This window comes from Dromiciops gliroides, chromosome 1 (genome assembly GCF_019393635.1).
Source record: "Dromiciops gliroides isolate mDroGli1 chromosome 1, mDroGli1.pri, whole genome shotgun sequence".
In the NCBI taxonomy this organism is placed as follows: domain Eukaryota; kingdom Metazoa; phylum Chordata; class Mammalia; order Microbiotheria; family Microbiotheriidae; genus Dromiciops; species Dromiciops gliroides.
The window spans coordinates 708,849,153-708,871,537 of NC_057861.1; the positions used below are offsets into that span (position 1 = coordinate 708,849,153).

The window sequence follows — 22,385 nt, forward strand, 5'->3', positions numbered from 1 at the left end:
GACTTGCCCAGGGTCACACAGCTAGTAAGTGTTAAATGTCTGAGGCCAGATTTGAACTCAGATACTCCTGACTCCAGGGCCCATGCTCTATCCACTGCGCCACCTAGCTGCCCCCTCAAAGAAATTTTTAAAAAGGGAAAAGAACCTACTTGGCAAAAAAATACTTATTGCAGATCTTTTTGTGTGGCAAAGAATTGGAAACTGAGGAGATGCCCACTCAACTGGGGAATAGCTGAACAAGTTGTGTATGTGATTGTAGTGGAATGTTATTGTGCTATAAGAAATGACAAGCAGGATGATTTCAGAAAGGCCTGGAAAGACTTATATGAACTGATGTAAAGTGAAGTGAGAAAAACCAAGAGAAGGCTATACGCAGTAATAGCAATATCATACGATGAGGAACTGTGAATGACAACTATTATCAGAAATACAACAATCTGAGAAAGTCCCAAAGGAATTATGATAAAACATTCTATCCACCTCCAGAGAAAGAACTGATATTATCTGAACACAGACTGAAGCTTATTTTCCATTTTCTTTTTTTCTCTTTCTTCCTTTCTCTTTCTCTTTCTCCTTCCTTATTTTCTTATTTCCTTCCTTCTGTTTATGTCTTGTTGTACAAAATAATTGATATGTAAATTTTTTACATGATTGAACATGTATAACCTATATCAGGTTGTTTACCATCTCAGGGAAGAGGGAGGGAGAGTAAAGGAGGGATAGAAAATGTAACTCAATTTTAAAAAATATTTTAACACGTAATTGGGGAAAAACAAAATATTATTTTTTTGTAAGACAATTGGCGTTAAGTGACTTGCCCAGGGTCACACAGCTAGTAAGTGTCCAGTGTCTATGGCTGGATTTGAACTCAGGTCCTCCTGACTCCAGGGCCAGTGCTCTATCCACTGCACCACCTAGCTGCCCCTACAAAATATTATTTAAAAAAAGATATTGTGGAGGCAATTTGTGCTTCATGTTAGGGTTGGACTAGATGACAACTAAAGTCCCTTCCAGCTCTTAGATTCCATAATTCTACCATGTAATTAGCTGGTTTTCCTTGAGTCATGTTTCTTAGGAAACAAAATATTAGTCCAGGGTGGGAAGGATGCCTTAGCTCAGCCCACTCGATGAAAACACTTGACTACTGAAGTTGTTTCTTATGATTCTTGTCCTGGAACCCTGTGTGTCTGAGTTGGAGGCAACATTGTGTAGCGAAAAGGGTGTTGGATTTCTGAGTCAGGAGACCATGTTATGGACACCAAGTCAAAATCTGTGACAATCTTATATTCCTCAGTTTTAAATGAGGGGGTGGTCTAGATGTTCTTGATGGTCCCCACCATTTCTATGAGACCATGATACTCTATGACATTCTGATTTTCTAGAAGGAAGGGAATAGGCCATCTCTAACCCCTCCCCCTGCCCTGCCCCTTAAAGTGCCTAGGACCAGACCAGACTAGAGCCAGAGATTAACATCATTATACAATGTCTTTTCAAGCGAGTTTCCCTTCAATCAAGTCTGTTCAGAGAGGCTACCAGGGAAACATGGGAGTTAGGACATGGTAACTGACCTGAGGCTGCAACATCAGCAATTGGCCTCTTGGTTACATTTGCCATAAAGCCCACAATGGAGAATATGACAAAACCAGCAAACATGCTGGTGCAGGAATTGATGCAGCAAACGATGATAGAGTCTCTGAAACAAAGAAAGCAAAGGGAGTCAGACGGAGATGGTTGATGATAAAGGAGATACAAAGATAGAACAAACTGAGCTAGGAACAAGGGTCATAGAGGATAAGGAGGTAGAAAAGTCAGAGATGATAACAATGAGGGGATTGTATCAGAGAGGGATTGGAGATAAGTAGAAGGAAGAGTTTGAGAATAAAAGGGCTAGTGGAAAAAAACAGAGATAGTGAGATGATGAGACTAGATAGGAGTCAGAGAAGGAAGATAGAGATGGAGGAAGGGTTGGTTCAGAGGGAGGTGACAGAGAAAAGATGACATCAGAAAGGGGTAAAAGAAGGGGAGATATAGAAAATATATGGAATTATTGAGATGGGGCAAAGGGGTCAGAAGTGGAATGTAGGGCTAGAGAGGGGATAGAATTGGAGAGGGGTGAGAGGAAAATAAGGGTTAGACAGAAGAAATCATTACAGATAGGTGAAAATGTTAGAAACAAAATGTAACCAAATGGGCAGAGAGAGGGGGGATGATGAAAATAAGGAGAAATCAGAGAGGGAACCTGTTATGTGTGTGTGTGTGTGTGTGTGTGTGTGTGTGTGTGTGTGTGAGTGAGAGAGAGAGAGAGACAGACAGAGAGACAGAGAGAGAGAGACAGAAAGACAGAGGCAGAGAGAGATACACAGAGAAACAGAGACAGAAAGAGATACAGAGAGCCAGAGAGAGCCAGAGACACAGAGAGATACAGAGATAGAGAGACAGGCAGAGACAGAGAGAAAGACAGAGAGAGAGACAGAGAGAGACAGAGAGAGGAGAGAGACACAGAGACAGAGAAAGAGAGAGACAGAGAGGGAGAGACAGAGAAACAAAGAGAGAGAAGCACATGGGGGGAAAGAAAAGGAATCAGACCAAAGAGAAGTTAGATAAAGGAGACTGTAAAAGAAAGGCAAGCACTAGGAGAAGGGCTCTTCCTACCTATAGACATTGTTGTGGAATGGGTTGTAACTCCCTAGAGCAATGAGGGATCCAAGACCCAGACCGTAGGAGAAAAAGATCTGAGTAGCCGCATCCAGCCACACCTATGGAGCAGATGAAAGTCACATTGGTATGGACTTGTCTGGTGGTGCCAACCACATAGCTAGACCTCACCACTCTGGGACCCAGAGGTCACACATTCAGAGTAGGAAGCACCTGACCTGGGGCATGGGGACCAGCTTGGCTCACCTCTGAGTCAGACAGTTTGCCAAAGTTGGGAGTGATGTAGAACAGGATGCCCTCTCTGGCCCCAGGCAGTGTCACTCCTCGGAAGAACAGAATGATGAGCATGACATACGGGTACGTGGCAGAGAAGTAGACCACCTGGTGGGAGGAAAGAACTCGGAAGGTGAGGCTCACTTAACACTGCTCTCTGGATCACTGGATTATTGTCCCAGGGATGTGGGTCTCCACTTTCTCACAAACCAATGCATACTCTGAGCTTACCTGCTTCTTCTGTCCATGCTGTTATCCTGACCTGGCGAGCCCTTCACCTAGATAAATTCTACCTCCATGCTATCCATCCTTTACACCCTGCCTCAAGCTTCCTCCAGGAAGTTTTCCTGGACTAGGTGGCAAAGAAGCACATTAGAATTTAGTCCCTTAAAACCAGCCTAATAATCAATGCTTCCTGTCTATACTGGAGGCATGTACAAAGAGCACTGGAGTTGGGTCAGCATATTTGGGTTGAGCAGAATCTCAATTCTGTTATTTATTACTTGTATGACTACAACAAGTCAATGAATAATTTTGAACCTCAGTTTCCCTGTCTATAAAATTGAGGATGTCTAAGGTCTTCCCAACTCTAATACTCTGATCTCATGAACTATAGCACTAAAAATCTGATTGCAATTGATTGTTCATTAGTTATGAATTAGAGTGTTAACTCCTTGAGGGCAGGAGCTCATGATTTTCTGGGCCCCACTGATTCTCAGACCATTGTAGATATCAGTTAATGTTTGTGTTGGCTGACTGAGTGATTGCCCCAATCTTAGCTAGCCCAGCCCTCAGGATCAGTCTGGAGTTGGATGTGATGGAGCCTTCTTTCTTTCTCCATGAACCGCAGGGCAGCCCCCATCATGGTGAACCAGTATGGTACAGTAGAAAAAGCATTGTATCCAGAAACAGAGGATCTGGGTTCAAATTCTGCCTCTGACACCACATGCATGACCTTAGACAAGTCATTTCGTTTTGCTAGATCTCAGTCTCCTCATATGTAAAATGATGGGGTCGGCCATCTGAGGCCTTTAAGGTCCCTTCTAGCCCTAGGGCAACGATCCTTTAGTTCTTCAGGACCAAAATTGACCTCAAATACAGATACTAGTCGAGAATGTGTCTTTTTCTCCATGAAGCTTCTCCTCTCCTTCTTGCTCTCTGTTGGCCATCTGGGCAAATCAGTGATGAGCCAGAGAGGTGGTCCCTCACCCTTAGGCATCACTGAAATGAGCAAGAATTACCAGGGGGCAATGGGGAGCTTGGCCTTGGCAGAGTTAATCTGTTTCTGTAGTAGAAGCTGTCATGAAATTAGGCCATCATCTCATCTAGTAGCTTAATTAGACATGTAGCTCCCACCATCCTGGGAGAATGAAGCTTTTTATTAGCTATGCTGGGGCCCAAGAGCAGATTTCATTAAGGCTGGCCTGTATTCATTACCCTGTCGCTGGGTGTACTGAGCAGCTTCCTCCTTTTCTCTCTACACAGGAAGGTCATGGGTGGACACACCTACAGGCCAGCTCCTTCTACCTTCTTGTGGGTTTCTGTCTCAGGGGGAAGAGTTTGTAGCCTTTCACTCGGATGGAGAAAGCATGCTGAGGCCAGGCGGAATTGGAAGATGTGGTTCAGGGAGGGCTGTGGGATGTATTGGGGCCCTGAATCCCTCACCATTCTCCACTCCTTTCCAGAAATCTGAGTGCTCCTGGAAGGACTTGGTCAGCTGGTCAGTGCTCTCTCCCTCTATTACTGTACTACATGCCCATAAAGTAGCAAAGCGTGTCCGGTGCTACACTCATTACTTTCAGTGAGCACAGCACATGCTTTTCCTTTTCCCTAGTATCTATTTAGGTTTGGGTTATTTTTTAAATTCTATTCAGAAGGGATGCTTATCCTTTCAATCCTTCTTGGATTTGTGGCTTCCAAAACAGGAAAGGGGAAGATTCACAAAGACACCTGATTGGCTTGAGTAAGTCAATGGATGGGCATGGAATACTAGACAGTTCTTAATTTTCTAATTTATATTGGTCTCCCTGGTGGATTGTAATGATCCATCCAACTCACGGCCAGCCTCTTCAGAGAAAGGTACTGGGGTGGGGGGGACATCAAGGACATACAATTGAGTAAAAGGAAGGAAGAAGTAAGGAAGATTTGAGTATGAGTCAGAAGACCTGGGTTCTAGACTCAGCTCTGCCCCAACTCACTGACTCTGTGACCTTGGGCAAGTCACTTCCTCTTTTTTATGGGGAGGGTCTCAATTTTCTCAAATGTGGCAGGTTGGATCAAATTCTATCTAAGGTACCCTTTAGCTCTAAGATTCCACAGTCCTGTGATTCTTCCTAGGCAGTCATCTTTGGTTAGGAAATGGTTCATTGAGCCATGTGTTTCTGGGATACCTGAACTGTTTTTATATTTGAGGCTTTCCCTGGAAACTGATTTTCCTAGTTTTAAAGATTTAGAAGTGGCAGAAACCTGCAGGATCATAGAGGTGGAGGGGCCCTCAGAGGTCATCCAGTTCAACTCCTTTCAAGGTTAAATGGCATTTGCCCAGGGTCATACAGATTGTAAGCATCGAGGCAGGATTTAAAACTCTATTGTTTTATAGTTTCATTGATCTGGAGGTAGAAAGATCCTCAGGAATAGTCTATTCCAAACCCTTTTATTTGACTGATAAGGAAACTGAGACCAGAGACAGTAAGTGATTTGCCAAAGATAACACTGCAACAATTGGCGGTTTGGATTTAAAACCACATCCTCTGAGGGGCAGCTAGGTGGTGTAGTGTATAGAGCACCAGCCCTGGAGTCAGGAAGACCTGAGTTCAAATCCAACCTTGGATACTTAGTAGCTGTGTGACCCTGGGAAAGTCACTAAACATTGATTGCCTCTCCCCCCAAAAATACCCAACAAAAGCCACATCCTCTGATCCCAAATCCAGTCTTTTCCACCAAATGTTCCATCCTCACCTCCCTGCTCCCATTGTTTTCCAAAAGTAAGCTGTCTAAAGCTTAAAACCTGAATGAATCCTTAAATGCATAGCTACCTCTGCTGTGCACATGGCTAACCCAGGCTGGGAGGGTCCATTTGGAGGTATGTTCAAGAAAGCAACCATTTCTTGGAGAAATATACCAACCTGGGAAGAAAGTCAGTACATGAAAGAATGTGCTATATTTTAGCAAAATGAGGTGGACCACACCCAGAAACTACTGACAAAGTTAGTTTTCTGTTTCTGTTTTTTGGCCTCGGGGCACACACCATCTGAGAATCTTAGACTTTAAAAGGACCTGAGATCCTCTGGTCTAATGTACCACCCATTGTAGAAACCTAACAAAGCCCATGAGAGATATTTTCCTCCATTTAGAGCATATGTAGTTTACCTTTCCAGTCCAGCCAACACCTTTCCAGATACAAAAATACACCAAGATCCAGGCAATGGCCAGGGTGATGGCGAGCGGCCATCGGATCTGCCCCGGCTTCTCCAACCCATCTGTCATCTGATGCATGTTGCGCCTTGGGAGGGGGAGGGGAGGAGGGAACAAGAAAGAAACATCTGTCAGGATTAACTGGAGCCCCCATGACTGGAGGAAGAAGGGCAAAGGGGTTGTAAGGGAGGAAGAGGAGAATGAGGAAGGGAGATTAGAATGAGGAAAGAAGAGGATGGAAGAGGGGATTGGAACTGGAATTTAGGGGAATGGGAAGATACTACTCTCTTACTTCTCCTGACTGGTCTCTATCAGTCTCTTTTGATGCACCAATATCATCCAGCTCTTCTCTTATTGTCCTGAGTCTGCTTTTCTCTCTCTCTCTCTCTCTCTCTCTCTCTCTCTCTCTCTCTCTCTCTCTCTCTCTCTCTCTGTCTCTGTCCCTGTCTCTCTGTCTCTTTGTCTCTCTCTCTCCCTCTGTGTCTCTGTCTCTGTCTCTGTCTGTCCTAGTGAGGCCTTCCTTGATGAACCCTAACTGCTCATGGGCTCTGCATCACCACTCCCCATCTTTTTTACCCTTTATATATGCTTATATTTGAACACGATGTCTCCTCTATCATAATTTTAGCTATTTGGGGGCAGGGTCTGTTTAATTTTTGGGTCTTTGTATGTTTAGTGCCGGTCACAGGGCCTGGAACACCAATATGTGTTTGCTTGATTGGTTGACTGTATGTCTCCTGGGCAGTCTTGGTTTAGAGGATCAGGGCATCCAGCCTCTTCCAAATGCTACAATTGTTAGTTGCGGACACCATCATCCTTCTAGTTTGCAGCCTTCAAGTGGTCCTCAACTCTTCTATCTCCTTCACATCCCGCATCCAATGAGTTGTCTATTTATGTTAGTTCTACCTTCACAATACATCTTACAGCCATTTCCTTGGCAACTATCCTAGGTCCTCATCACCTCTCAACTAGATTACAAAAATAACTTCCTAATTGGACTCTTGGCTTTCAAACTCTACTGCCTCCAATCCAATCTCCCCATTTTGTTGTTGTTCAGTTGCTTCAGTTGTGTCTGACTTTTTGTGACCCCATTTGGGGTTTTCTAGGCAAAGATACTGGAGTGCTTTGACATTTCCTTCTCCAGCTCATTTAATAGATGAGAAAACTGAGGCAGACAAGGGTAAATGACTTGCCCAGAGTCACACATCTAGTAAGTGTCTGAGGCCAGCTTCCAACACAATCTTTCTAAAATACAAGTCAGACCTTATCACCTGCCCCCCCGCCCCCGGTTTCCTATTACCACTAGGACTAGAAGTTTTCAGATTATCACTTAGAGCACTTCATAATGCAGCTCCAGAGCTGACCTTTCATAATTATTTCATGTTACACCCCTTCACCCAATCTTTGTTCCATTCCAATAGACTGACTTGCCCATTCCCATTTCCTACCTCCACAGTTTTGCACAGCTTTTCCCCAAGTTCTTGATGGATAAGTTCTGACAGATCCTTCAAAGAAGGAACTATATTCCCTTCTTAGCTTTGACTCTTAGAAACCTTGATTTTCTTTAAGATTCACTTCATGTGCTATATCCTACTGAAAGTCTTTCCTAATATCCCTGGGATATTATCAGTTCTCTACTTCCTCAAATACACACCTGTTTGCATGCTTTATCCCCAGTTAAATGTAAGGTTCTTGAGGCAGGTATAGTTTTTTGTTTTGACTTTTTATCCCCAGTGTCCATTACAGTACTTCGCATACAGTAGGTGCTTAATAAATGCTGTTAGATGGAAGGGAGCTGAGTATAGAGAGATTAGCATCTAGGGAAGAGCACTAGATTTGAAGTCAGAGGATCTGCATCCCAATCTCATCACTACCACTAACTGCCTATGTGACTTTGGACAAGTCACTGGGCTTCAGTTTTCTAATGTATAGAATGAAAGTGTTGGATAGGATGGCATCAAAGATCCATTCTCACTTTAAATCTGTTACCAGGCAGCTAGATGGCACAGCAGATAAAGCAGTGGCCCTGAAATCTCACCTCAGAAACTTACTAGCTGTATGACACTGGACAAGTCACTTAGCCCTGTTTGCCTTAAACATCTAGAGCCATCTCCAGTCATCCTGATGTATATCTTGCCACTGGACCCAGATGGCTGTGGAGGAGAAAGTGAAGCTGGTGACTTTGTACAGCCCTCCCTCACTTAAATCCAATTCATTGCAAGTCATGGCACCTGTCATGGTACTCTTCCAGAATGAAGGACAAACAACAATAACAAATCTGTTACCGTATGATCTACATCTCTTCTAAATCTTTGACTAGGATTCTGGGGTCCAGCTCATCGATTTGAGGAGTGAAGGGGAAGTGCCAGACTTACTCCCAGAATTCCACCACAGCACTGGTCATATTGGTGGTGTTTGCGATGCTGTAGTTGGAGAAGCAGCGGTCTGTGTTCCAAGAATTTTCACAGTGTCTCCAGGGAAGAGTCTATGGAGAGACAATCAGGCCAGAGACTCAACAGGAACCACAGTAAGGACCAGGCAAGGTTGGGGGGGGGAGTGGAGCAGTCACTCTTACACTCTGCTCTCAAGACCAAGGCTGAGGCCATGGGGAGGATTAGCATTTGTACTGGTCAGAGTCTTGCCTGGACCCCAACTGAGTGCCTTGACAAGGTCACTGCTTAAGGAGACAATGGCAGTACCCGTGGGAAAGAGATCCAGCCAAGGGGAACAAACTGTTCCATCATGATTTGGCTTTGGTTTGGAGGATAGATTGTCTCCCCTAAGAGGGACTAAGTCAGGTTCTGTCCCTGCACCAGGCAGCATGTCACGGGTGTTCTGCTCATTGGATGTAGCTCTTTCACTATTGAGGGTGATTTCTGCATCAACTGATCTCAGGAAGTAACATTTTTAGGCAGTAGGGCTTGGGTCTAGGTCCCTTTCTAAGAAGGGAACCTAGAGTTATGACTGGCCACTCTTCAGAGACCTTCAGAATTTGAGTGACCCCAGGGTATGAAAGAAGACCTAAAGGTGGTGCTATAAAGGGGGTGTGTGTGTGTGTGTGTGTGTGTGTGCGTGTGTGTGTAAGACAGACAGACAAATTTAGACAGAGAGATAGAGAGGAGAGAGAGAGGAGAGAGGAGAGAGGAGAGAGGAGAGAGGAGAGAGAGAGAGAGAGAGAGAGAGAGAGAGAGAGAGAGAGAGAGAGAGAGAGAGAGAGTCTTGACAACTGGAGGATCTGATGGAATCTCTAAAGGAACCAATGGTAGCAGTGGGATTGGGACCTCCTCATTCTCTGATTCTCATTAGATGACTTGCTCTTGATCATATATATTGAGGGAAGCATCCTGAGGATAGGGGTAGCCTTATGCGTAGGCAGAATAAGTGGTTGCCTTGTCCCATAGAGATACAGTTTACCTGCTCCCCCCCATTTTTTTTTAAACTAGGACTATTTGTGTAGGGACCTCACAGTGAGGAATTTTTTATGTCAGTACAGATGGATACCTTCTTAGAGACTTAGGTGTTAATAGAGTTACCCAGGGTATTGAAAACTTGAGGCTTGGTTCGTATATATGTCAGAGACTGAAGGGGAACCTAGGCCCTTCCTTGCCTGAAGGCCAGCTCTCTATCCATTATTGCCCCATTCTCTTATGGTCTAAAACTCCACCATTAGAAATGTATTTGTTTGGAGGGGACATGGTGGGGATCTATGTCCTTTAAGGGCTCACTTTTAAATGAAAGTTATCTTTAATAATGTGAACATATTCAACTAATTTACATCAAAGTAGGGCTCCACCTGACCTAGCTGGGAACTGTGTCCTGAAGCACAGAGCACAAGGATGGGAAGAGGGGATACTTACTGTGGTGAATGAGTTGTACAGGTAGTAGATAGCCCAAGAGATGATCACAATGTAGTAAATATTAAGCCAAAAGGATAACACAGCAGCAGCCAGCCCTACACCTGGGAGAGGAAGAAGAGGTGGCAGCATGAGGGTTATGGCCACACTTAGGGCAGCATTAGTAGGCACATAAGTATTTCTCCAGCATTCCTTGCATGCAGGGCACTATAGAGGATGCAAAGACATGTAGGCCCGTTGGAGAGGGGAATCTGAGTTTTATTTAAATATTGTTCTCTATCCCTAGAACACTGCTCTGCATGCAATAAGTGCTTAATAAGTGTTTGTGGAATGACTAACATACACAGATAGCAGGTGCTTGTTAAATTGTTGAATGAATAAATCCTAGTACAATGTTAGCTCTAGAAAGAAGCTCAGAGATCAATTGAATCCCTTCCTTTTATAGATGAGGAAACTTAGGTCCCTGGAAGTAGAGTTACCTTCCGCAAGGTCATACAGCCAGCAAGTTTAGACCCCATGTATCCTTCCTGACTCATAGACCAATGGACACTTTTTACCTTCCCACTGCCTCTCCAAGAAAGCCCTAGGCCTTCAAACAAGGCCACCTGGTCACCCCAAGGGGTTGATGTTGGAGCTTTAGGCACATCCTCTTCAATGATCACAAAGTTTCTGCTTTTCCTCAACTTACCCTTGAACATTGGAGCAAGCTTCCAAACCCCTAGGCCTCCAATCGATGTGTACTGGCCCAGGGAACACTCCAGAAGGAAGAGAGGGACTCCAGCAAAGATGAGAGTTAGGAAGTAAGGGATCAGAAATGCCCCTGTAGGGAAGAGAGAAGAAAAGCAATAGGCACCAAGGCCCTGGGCCAGCCACTGACTGGGCAGGACACAGGCCCTTGGCTTTATAGTGAAATGGAGAAATCAAAGGAAGCCCTGGGGCAGGGGAGGGGGAGGACTCTAGTGGGGAGGGAAAACTTCCTGCAGTCTTTCAAGGCTTTGTGATTTCTTCCCTGTGGATGTGTCCTTCACCGAACAGATGGTCTTTGTGAGTGGTTGGGGCCAAAAATTTAACACCCTGTACCCCCTCCTTCCTGTGGCTAGCCTTCTTGTGATGAGATGCTCTGAACTTGGCTAGGCTGGCTCTTGGGCAATTTTTGCTGGATCCATATACAAAGCCTTCATATTTTGGTAAGATCTGAGGAACTTGTCTCCTATAGCTCTTGAAAATCTCTAGTTCATAATGAAGCATCAAACTAGGATTTTAGTAAGAATAGTGAGAGCTATTTAAGAAATTAAACAATGTCGTTTAATGATCTCCTATATACCCTATAACCTTGTGTGTGTGTGTGTGTGTGTTTGTGTGTATGTCATGGACCTCTTTGATTGTAAAGGGAAGTCTATGCTTCCTCTTTTGGAATAAAGTCTTTATATAAAATAAAATATAGAGGATTAGAAAGGAAATTGATTATTTTGAAATAGAATTATACACATACACACATATATGTATATATATATAAAACTAAGTTCATAGACTCCAGGCCAAAAACACCCTCCACCCCACTTTAGTTTAATTCTCTCATTTTAGAGATGAAGACACTGAGGTCCAGAGAATAAAGTACTTTGTGCAAGTCATAAGTGGAAAACCTGAGGTCATCTACCTTCAAAACTGGAATTCTTCCCACTAGACTATTTCACCTGGCCATTTGATGAATCTATCTGGTATAAAAGGAGTAAGGCAGGAAATGGGACATTTCTTATAGATTGCTATTGAAGGTCACCCAGTGGACAATCTGGGACTAGAACCCAGACTTTTTTTCTCCTTTTCCAAAAGGTCCACCAATTTCTTGCCTCTTTTTTTTTCTTTTCTTTCTCTCTCTTTCAGCAACTTTGAGGAATATGGCTAAACTGTCTATTGTCCTCTTCTCCCCAATCTCTAGGAGTGTGAAACAGATTATAGTCACATACCACCACCATTCTTTCCACAGAGATAGGGAAAGCGCCAAACGTTCCCCAGGCCAATGGCATAGCCTACGCAGGACATGAGGAAGTCAAACCGGCCTTTCCAGGTGTCTCGGTCAGGAAGGTCTGTTGATTTCTTCTTCTGTACTTTCACCACCAATGTCTTGGGCTTGTCATTGGTGATGGAGGCCTCACTGACCTCAGTGGAAATCTGCCCATCTGCAATCTTGGTCCCATTGGTCGCCATGTCTCTGTGTTTGGATAGGGAGGTCCTGGCAGATGGACGGGAGATATCAGCCCCAGTCCACGTAGACAGCAGCTTTGCAGTCCTCAATCACCCAACTAGAGAGTCAAATGTTTGCAGGTATCAAGGCAAGAGAGGGAATGATGGGGACGATCAGAGATCCAGGATCCTGGAAACGGGCCTCAGCTCCTAGAAAAAGCAAATTGGTGAATGAGGGTAGTTGTCATTCTATATCTCTTTCTCCCTGAATTCTTCCCCACTGGAAGACAGAAGAAAAATGATTATTCTTCAGAGATCACATGGGGGTATATAGAATTTGAGATGATTTCAGCCCTAAACCAGAATTACCTTGTTGATCATGGGTTAACTCAAGAAGATTTGGCTACTTCTCTTTCTCTAATATTCAGCATATCTATTTATATAGGATAACTCCCACTGGCAGACCATTCTAAGTTTTACAAAACACTTTGCTATAACACACCCCTATGTGATAGGTAAGAAGAATACTCTTATTTCCACTTTACAGGTGAGAAAACTGAGATAGGAAAGAGCTTGCTCATGGTCATAGAGCTAGGAAGTCTAAGGACCATGGGAGCCGCTAGGTGGTACAGTGGAAAAAGCACTGTCCCTAGATTCAGGAGGACTTGAGTTCAGATCCAGCCTATGACACTTGACACTTACTAGATGAGTGACCCTGGACAAGTCACTTAACTCTCATTGCCCCGCCAAAAAGAGAGAGAGAGAGAGAGAGAGAGAGAGAGAGAGAGAGAGAGAGAGAGAGAGAGAGAGAGAGTGGAGTCTAAGGGCCTCCCAACTCCCAGTGCAGAAGTCTTTCAGCTTCACCAAGTGATATGCAAATTTTGTGACTTAATGAATAAGAAAAGGTACCAGTGGCATAATAATAATAGCTTGCATTTATGTAGTGCTTTAAGATTTGCAAAATATCCTGCACATGTTTCTTAGACCATAGCACAATGCCTGGAACATAGCAGGTGCTCAATAAATATTCCTTGACTTGACTGACCTCATCCGATCCACACAGCGGCTCTGTTAGATGGGTGCTATTATCATCTCTGTTTTATGGGTGAGAAAAACTAGATGGAGAGAGGTTAGGTGACTTGCCTGCAGATACACAGCTCTTAAGCGTCTGGCAGGATTTGAATGCAAGTCTTCCTGACTCCAGGTCCAGCATGCTATCCACCATACCCACCTCTCTAGTTGCCTGCATAGATATTCAAAGCAGTAGCTGCAAACTGTTTGGGTGTTTGACTAAGGTTTATATTAAGTTATCCTCTATTATGTTATATTATATTATGCTATATTTTATTCTATTCTGATATATATCTATTTCTATCTACCTGATCTATTCTGATCTCTCTTCTGAGCCCATCCTGAGCTCATGTCAGCTTGCCGGCTGGGGAAGACCACCCATGAACTTAACTGGAGTTCTAAATAAGATGTCGGTGAAGCCTTTTGCAAACCTTAAAATGCTGGCTAAATATTAACTGTTATCACTGTTATTTACTTAGGGATATATTTTTGCCTGTAGGCCAAGAGAAGACTAGATAGCTTCTAAATATCACAGATTTAGATCTGGGAGGAACTTTGGAGATCATATAGTTCAACTTCCTTGTATAGATGAGGAAAGCAGAGGTCAATGTGGAATAGTAGCAAGAGTCAGAGCAGGGATTTGAACCAAGGCTGTCTGATTAAAAACTCCATATCATCTTTCTGTTGCCTCCTGCTGCCTCCCACCTGCTGCCCCATTTAGCCCCCTCTTCAGTTACCTGGAATATTGGTGTTGTCAGTCGGCCTGGGTGACGTTCCATCCAAGTGCACTGCCAATATCACTGCGGGGAGGGAGGAGAGACAAGTTATGAGAAGAAAGGGGGTGGGGTGGGATGGCAGTGACAGAGGAGCCCTGCAGCAGTGCTAGGATGAGAGTGGGGATCTGCCAGCCCTTGGCAGCCATGAATATGTGCCCAGCTGATCTTCCCGACAAGGGGGCGGCGGTGATATCCATGCAGCATGGAGCCGGGCCTGCAGGGAGCTGGAGACATGCAATGTGGCAGTGTTGACTGTCCTTGGGGCATAGGGCAGGTGGGTCAGTAGGAGTGGAGATGGGAGAAAGATGTTCCATAATTTTATCAGAAGAAAAGACAAATAATCCAAGGAGCTTTCAGCTCCTGGGGGGGGGGGGGCTCATCACGAGCTGTTGAATTGCAACAAATGTCTTTTTCTATTTTTTTTCTCAACATTTTTTCAACATTTAAACTTATGGAACCCGCACAGCAAATCGTGAACCCCAAAGCCATCGCCTCAGAAAAGATCCGGGATCCAGGCCCAGCCCAGTCCAGCCAAAGCACCATGAACTCTCTGCCTGCTGCTTCCCTCCCCACAATGCCCCCCAGCTCATCACTGCCAAATCACACAGGAGCAGGAGCACCATCACTGAGCATGAGATTGACCTCCCTCTCTGCAAGGTGCACAACCCCCACCCTGCTCCCACAGGCGCCCATTTCTATGTGAGATGAGCCCCACAATCCCCCAGTTACCTAATGTCATAGTCTCTTCCTAGAGGCTGAAGAAAGTTGGACGAGTATGATGGGCTTCCATTTGGAAAGCACCAGCTTTACATGGCTTGGATTCTCATCCTCAAAGATGACCTTGTTCATTTTCAGCCTTTACTATAATTTTAAGCTGGTCTCAGGACCCAGAAGGATATCTTCTATGGTGATCCACATGCCTGACTTAGTCATGGCAAGGAAAGACCTGCTCAGCATCCCAACCCATTGGATGTTGGTTTCCCATGATGGGTGAGAACCATGGGATCCCAGAGGCCCCACCTGGATCATAAGATTTACAGCTGGAAAAGATCTTAGATATCTAATCCAACCCCCTTTTGGTAAGTTTTATTGATGCCTCTTGTCTTTTCCACCATAATCATTTCACAACATAAATACCCGCCTTGTAACAGAAAAACTGTTAAGCAAAAACTTGCAGTAAAAAAACCACGTTTGATAACATATGAGCCATTCCACTCCTACAGTCCAATGCTTCTTTACCAAGCGGAGGGCCTTTCATCATCTGTTCTTCTTGATCTGAGTTCATTTGTCTTTGTTACTGCCATTACTGTGTAAACTATTCTCCTGGTTCTCCTTACTTCACTCTGTACCAGTTCACACAAGTCTTCTCTTGTTTCTCCAGAACTTTCATTTTAGTAATTTCTTATGGTATAATAATATTCCATTGCATTCATATGCTACTGTTTGTTCAGTCATCTTTTAACTGATAGGTACCCACTTTGTTTCCATTTTTTTGCTGTGACAAAAACTGTTGCTATAAATATTTTTGGTATATTCAAACTGATTCAGTTCAAAAAACATTTATTACAAGTCACTTAACACTATTTGCCTCAGTTTCCTCATTTGTAAAATGAGCTGGAGAGAGAAATGTCAAACCACTCTACTGTCTTCACCAAGAAAACCACAAATGGGGTCATGAAGAGTCAGACATGACTGAAATGACTGAACAATGACAACAATGTATCAGTAATTGTGCTAAGCACTGGGGATAGAAATAAGAGAAAGATAATCCTTGCTCTCAAAGAACTTACAATCTAAGGGAATCTGGAAAGGGGGGGCATGCCAGAGGGGACCCTGTGCAGAGGCATCTTGTTCCTTGGAGATGAAACCAGGCAGAACTGCAGGTGTAAATTTGAATGAGCTTAAAGTCCAAATTCTGTGCTCTATAAAGGAAGCTGTTGGGAAAGCTTAGTACTCCACCCTCTCACTCTTTAATCAGAGGGGAGAGGAAGCTTGGAGTGGTAGTATCAAGGCTTGAGTGAACGACATGGTGATAAGATTAGAAGTGATGAACTTATATCCTTAGAGGGACAAGAAAACAAGCAGAGCTGCAGACAGAGTGGAATGAATTGTTTCCCTCTGCCTTTGACTTCCTTAAATTATAAAACCACTAGGATCCAAGGGTCAAAGCGTGTGTATACTTTATTCACTTTAGCTTCATTACCCTAAATTGCTTTACATGATAGCTGCTCTAAATATTAACTCCATCAATAGTATACTAGCACACTTGTCTTCCTACAGCCCTTCTATCTTCTGTTATCTTTGTCAGTTTTATGGACAAAAGGTTTAAAGAATATTTCTATTATTAATGGTCTGGAACATTTTTTTCTATTTGGTTGTTGATTATTTGAATTTCTTCTTTTGAAAATTGGTTATAGCCTTTGACCATTTGTCTGTTGCAACCTCCTTACTTTACAGGTAAGGAAACTGAGTCCCAAAGTGAGAATATGACTTGTTCAAGGTTACATAGATAATAAGGAGCCTCTAGGATTCTGGAAGAAAAGAATTCCTTAGGTTTTCAGTGAGTTGTCAAGGGGCTTTTTCATGACACAAACACAACTTCACCGCCACCAATCTCCTAAAGGAGAAAAATCTGAGAGAATAAGGTCATGGGCACAGATGCGATTTGAAGTTCGTTGTCTTTATCACGCACCAGGGGAAATTTTTTTGAAGCCTTTCAAATGTCTGACAAATGTCTGGCATATGATGGTGGTGGTTTTGGCCTCCTGGTGTGCCTTACAAAAATAATAGTCTCATCTATTCCCATGAATATGCTAAGAAAAGGAGTGAAGTTTACTCACAAATATTAATGAGTTTTAAAAAACAGTTTGTATTTAATGGCCACCTTGTATTAGCTCAATCTTCAACTGACAGGCCAATGGAGTTATCTGCAAAGGGGAGACTTAGAATACAAGAAAACACCCCAAGTTAACATTGAATAGAATGTATCGGCAGGCTTGGAGGTATTTTGGCTAACTGAAATAAGGCTAACTTGCATAAGGAATTAAAATACAATAAAATACATTTTGTAGGATCATAGCTGAGCTTATTAATTTGTGAATTATTTATCATTTATTAGTTTATTATTTTTTGTAGGATTATGGCTGATTTATAGCTGAAAGGGACTTCTGAAGTCCTCTAACCCAATCCCTCATTTTATCTACAAAGAAATTCAGGTTTAGAAAGGTTGTGACTTGTCAAAATCAGGTAGGTACTAAGTGGCATAGCTGGAATCTGAACCCAAGTCTACTAGCTATAACTCTAATGCCTTTTCCATCATGCTACAGAGAGAATCTCTGAGGAATGTCATGCTATGGCTTTTCCTTGTTTGTTTAAAGGAAGTGGGATTGTTTAGATTGAAGAAGAGAAGACTTGGGGATAGCTGTCTACAAGAATCTGAAGATGTCCCTTGAAGAGAAATTAGATTCCCTTTGCTTAGCTCTAAAAGGAAGAACTGTGATGATAATAATAATTATAACAACCATAATAGCTAACTTTAATATAGCACTTACTATGTGTCTAGTGATGTCTTTCTTTTTCTTATTTGTATTCCCAATTCTTAGCCCAGTGCCTAATTAGGCACATAGTAGGTGCCTAATAAATATTTATTGAATTGAATTGGATGAAAGTTGCAAAGAATTAAATTTAGGTTCAATTTAAGGAAAAAAAACTTGGACAATTAGAGCTGTCAAAAAGCTGAATAGGTCACCTCAGGGAGCTCTTCCTCATTTAAGCAAAGGTTGGATGACCACTTCTCAGTATGATTCTTGTTCAAGTATTGTCTGGACTAGAGAGTCTTTGGGGCCCTCTTCCAGCCTTGAAATTCTGTGACTTTTTTTTATCATTCACACAGAATTTAGGTTTCTGTTCTTTCTAAGTTAAATTGTCTTTGAGTCCTACTTGGCCAAAGCCAAGTATATGTCTTTTTAAAAAATATTTTATTTCTTCCCAATTATATGTAAAGACAATTTTTTAAACTATATAAGTCTTGATGTCATAAAGGAAAGCATCCCAAACTCTACTCTCAAACTCCACATATTACTATTTTCATGTCTTGGTTTAGATGCCTTTTTTTGTACAAACAGAAACTGAATGCACAAATGAAGGACTTTCTGAGGAGGGTAATGCATCTACCTTCCCAGAAAATCAATCCTAACTAGGAAGAAACAGCCTAATAACAAGTTGCTTTGTCCCCTTCACCGAGATCTTCTGCTCTAATATCTTTCTCAGGGCTCTTTAAATCCTCTGACTCTTTGGTATTCTCTCTGATTTCAGCATCAGTAACACCACTAACCACTTCAAAACACTCCGACAGCTTTAACCCTCTCCTCTAATTCACTTGCTCCAGTTTGTTGCTAGTGGGAAAAAGAAACATTGGGGCTGATGCATTATGGAGAATCCTCTGACTCTGAAGTCTTCAGATCCTCCTTTATTGGAAGAGGCTCTGTCTGTGAGCTTATTATTGAGCTGCAAATATAGAATCTTAAAATATTAGATTTGGGTGGAACCACAGTGGCCCCTTCACTGAACGTCCTTCATTTTACAGATGAGGAAACTGAGGCACAGGTTAAGTGCCTCACCTAGGGTCACACAACTAGCCTGAGGTTGAATTTGAATTCAGGTCTTCCTTACTCCAGACCCAGGGCTCTATCTAGATACCTAGCTGCTAGGATTCAAATCCTGGTTCTGCCATATACTCCCTGTACGACTTTGAGCAAGTCGCTTCTCTCCTGACCTCATTTTCCTCATTTGTAAAACATAGCAGTTGGATTCCAGGCCAACTAAGGCCCCTTCCAGCACTATAATCTAAGAATGTGTGAATACTGTAGTGAAATTAAGAATCCTGAAGGTTTCCCAGTAGATGAATTTTCAGATGATTTCTCTTCATAATACATTTCACATTCTGAATGACGCCCTGGGGAAGACGGGAGAGCTGTTAATGACCAAATCCTGACTCTGCTTCCTAAGGGTGAGCATTGTAATTGTCTTATAATGGAATGGCTCAGCCATGCCCCGGTAACTCCACGGTTCACCTCAAGTACAAAGGTGACAAAAGCAATTAGGAAAATGTCTTTGTCTATTCATCGCAGGCAGTGAAAGATTGATAGGCTTGGAGTTCAAGGTCAGATCTGGGTTGGATACCGATAGTGTGCCTCTGGCTTATAGCCCTTAACTTCTCTGCCTCAATGTAATCGTCTGTTCCAGGCTGTCACAAGGGTCCAGCACTATATGCATTGCACTACCTCGATGCTATCTATCGATTACATATATAATTGGAAAAGGTGGTTGGGCAGTTGATGGAAATGTAGCTTGAGGGAATAGATAGACGACCTCAGTTCAGCCTCAGATGCTGCTACTGCCAAGTGCTTAACTATTTCAGGGGGGCAGATCTTTTACAGAGGATTCATAGAAAGACGCGGCTAAGCATCACATAGGGTGAGGTGTGGAAAGGACGTGAGTGATTACGGACTCACATTAAATATCCCAGCTCCATCCAAGGATTGGAGATTACGATGATGAGACATTGATTGACAAACACTTCGAAAACAATTATGCTTCATCAAGACTGTAAAAATGTGCCAAGGACAGCTAGGATTCAGCAATTTCATTTCAAAATAAAACACACAAAAAAATTCACAGAATCTTTTCCTACTCTAAGGCTTGCTGCTTTCCAGAGGCAGGGCTTTGGAACTACTCCCCCTCTTCTATCTTGTGCTTTGTGCTTTGGTGGATAATAGGACTTACAACTGGACTAGTCCCTCTGAGACTCTACCCTCCTCATTTCACAGATAAGGAAACTGAGGCACAGAGAGGTGCAATGACTTACCCAGGGTCACACAGCTAATAAGTACGTAAGGCAAGATTTCTACCCACGTTTTCCTGACTCCATGTACAGTTCTCTATGCTGAATGTTAGTAATCTTACAGTAACCTATGTCACCAGTCAGGATGCCCAAATGACCTCTAGGGCCCATTTTGGCACTAAATCTATTTTCCTATTGCTGAAATCCTCTCCCAACATGGCCCAGGTAGGTTGTCACTTCTTCTAGGCATCTGCCTTTCCTGATCTCCTCAGGTAGAAGTCACTTCTCATTTGTAGTGTTTTTTTTCTGTTTCCTTTGCCTGCATCACACCTGATCTTCTATTGTACTTCTGTGCCCATTCCACAGCCTCATAGTAGACTGTAAGCTCCTCATGGGCAGGGCTGTGCTCACCTGCTCTTTGTATTCCCAGAACCTAACATAGGATCTTGCACATACCAGGCCCTTAACAGAAGCTTATTGAGTCAAATACGTAATTGGTGAGTGAATGACCTTGACCAAGGTCAATGAATAATCATATTCTGTTGGCAGGGGAAGGGTTAAATACTTGATTGATGAGAGCATTTTAGAATTCTCCTTTCCTCCCTCTTCCTAGTACCTTGAAGATTTGAAGTCTCCTCCATTGTGAATTCAGAAAACATTTATTAAGTGCCTACTGTGGGCAAAAGTAGGAGGCTCAACAGATAGGGAGTTGGGCCTGCAGTCAGGAAGAATCATCTTCCTATGTGAAAATCTGCCCTCAGACACTTACTAGTTGTGTGACCCTGGGCAAGTCACTTCCCCCTATTTGCCACAGTTTCTTCATCTGGAAAATGAGCTGAAGAAGGAAATGGCAAAACCACTCCGGTATCTCTGCCAAGAAAACCCCAAATGGGGTCATGAAGAGTTGGAATTGTTGTGAAGATTAAATGAGATATTAATTGCATAGCACTTAACACAGTGCCTGGCACATAGTAAGCATTATATAGATGTTGCTGTTGTAAATACTGGATAGACATCTGGCAACAGAGTCAAGAATACCTGGATTCACATTCTGTCTTTGACACATGCTATCTGTGTGACCCTGTACAAGTCATTTGACTTCTCAATTTTCTAAGTGACTTTCTAAGGGGCAAGGGAAACATCACTGAGATGCCTACTATGTGCTAGGCATTGTACTAGGCACTTTTTATATATTTCATTCGATCCTCACAACAACCCTGGGAATTAGGTGCCACTATTATTCACATTTTAGAGACGAGGAAACATATAGAGAGGTGAAGTGACTTGCCCAGGGTCACATAGCTAGTAAGTGGATTTGAACTCAGGTCTTCCTGACTCCATTGCCTGAGGGCTTTCTGTTGTCACTGTTCCCTCAATCGACCTAAAGGAAACTGAGAAGGGAGAAGGTTTGTAAAGGTGGTACTACCTCATTTGAGCCTCAAAGACAGGATTTTGAGAGGCTGAGATGAGGAGCTCATTCCAAGTATGGGGAAAAAACCCAACCACTTGTGTGACTAAACAAGAGACATTGTAACCATCTGGCAAACACCTACCTTCCCTATCCTGAAGACAGGGGTGGGGTGTTCTCGTCTGCCACAGCAAGGGACAGGAGAAACCCAGCCCTCATCTTGGCAGGGAAGTGTTGGGGTCAAAGACTACCAGAGAGAAACAGTCTTTTGTCTTCCCTCCTCCCCCCACCTCCAACCCTGAGAGGAAGCCCAAGGCATGGCTGACTTGAGGTCTACAGATAAAATGATAGAACACATGTTTATGGTATTCTAAGTTTTAGGAAGTGAGCTCTTCCAGGTGGATAAAGCAAATATCATTAGTCCCATTTTACAGAAGAGCACATCAAGGCACAGACAGAAGAAATGTGGCACATTGGAAGGAGCACTAGACTTTGATTCAGGAAGAGACCTGTGTTGAGATCCTGCCTCCAAAACCTTAGATGTATGACCATAGGATAAATCATTTAGCCTCTTTAAGGCTCGGTTACCCTTGTTTGTAAAATTGGGACAATAATATCTACAATACTTCCTTCAAGGAGTTGTGAGAATTAAATAAGACTGTGTAAAGTACTTTATAAAGTACCACATGGCATACAGTACTTGTGTACTGAGATATATTACTTTTATATAGTTCTTAGTGATTTGTCTTTATCCAGACAGAGACAACACTCAAACTTGGGTCTTTTGACTCAAAACCCAATGCTCTTCTCACTTTCTCTTTCTACTTCTTACTAAACAATGCTAGGGAACACTTGAAGTGGTCTAAATTAAGGGGTCCTTCTCAGGATCCCTTCTACCACCTATTATGGTG

At 43.0% G+C, this 22,385-nt stretch overlaps 1 protein-coding gene across 1 annotated transcript in view; it reads right to left on the reverse strand.

Moving 5' to 3' along the window:
• SLC6A1 (solute carrier family 6 member 1) overlaps nucleotides 1-22,385 on the reverse strand; it is a 60,065-nt gene that overhangs the window by 11,016 nt on the left and 26,664 nt on the right. The window contains exons 2-10 of the mRNA XM_043965349.1: nucleotides 14,186-14,248; nucleotides 12,161-12,587; nucleotides 10,885-11,016; nucleotides 10,200-10,300; nucleotides 8,718-8,827; nucleotides 6,298-6,430; nucleotides 2,902-3,036; nucleotides 2,653-2,756; nucleotides 1,569-1,693 (exon numbers count right to left, since the gene is read on the reverse strand). Of these exons, the coding sequence (XP_043821284.1) occupies nucleotides 1,569-1,693; nucleotides 2,653-2,756; nucleotides 2,902-3,036; nucleotides 6,298-6,430; nucleotides 8,718-8,827; nucleotides 10,200-10,300; nucleotides 10,885-11,016; nucleotides 12,161-12,401 (1,081 nt within the window). The 5' untranslated portion in view covers nucleotides 12,402-12,587; nucleotides 14,186-14,248. The remainder of the gene's footprint in view (nucleotides 1-1,568; nucleotides 1,694-2,652; nucleotides 2,757-2,901; nucleotides 3,037-6,297; nucleotides 6,431-8,717; nucleotides 8,828-10,199; nucleotides 10,301-10,884; nucleotides 11,017-12,160; nucleotides 12,588-14,185; nucleotides 14,249-22,385) is intronic.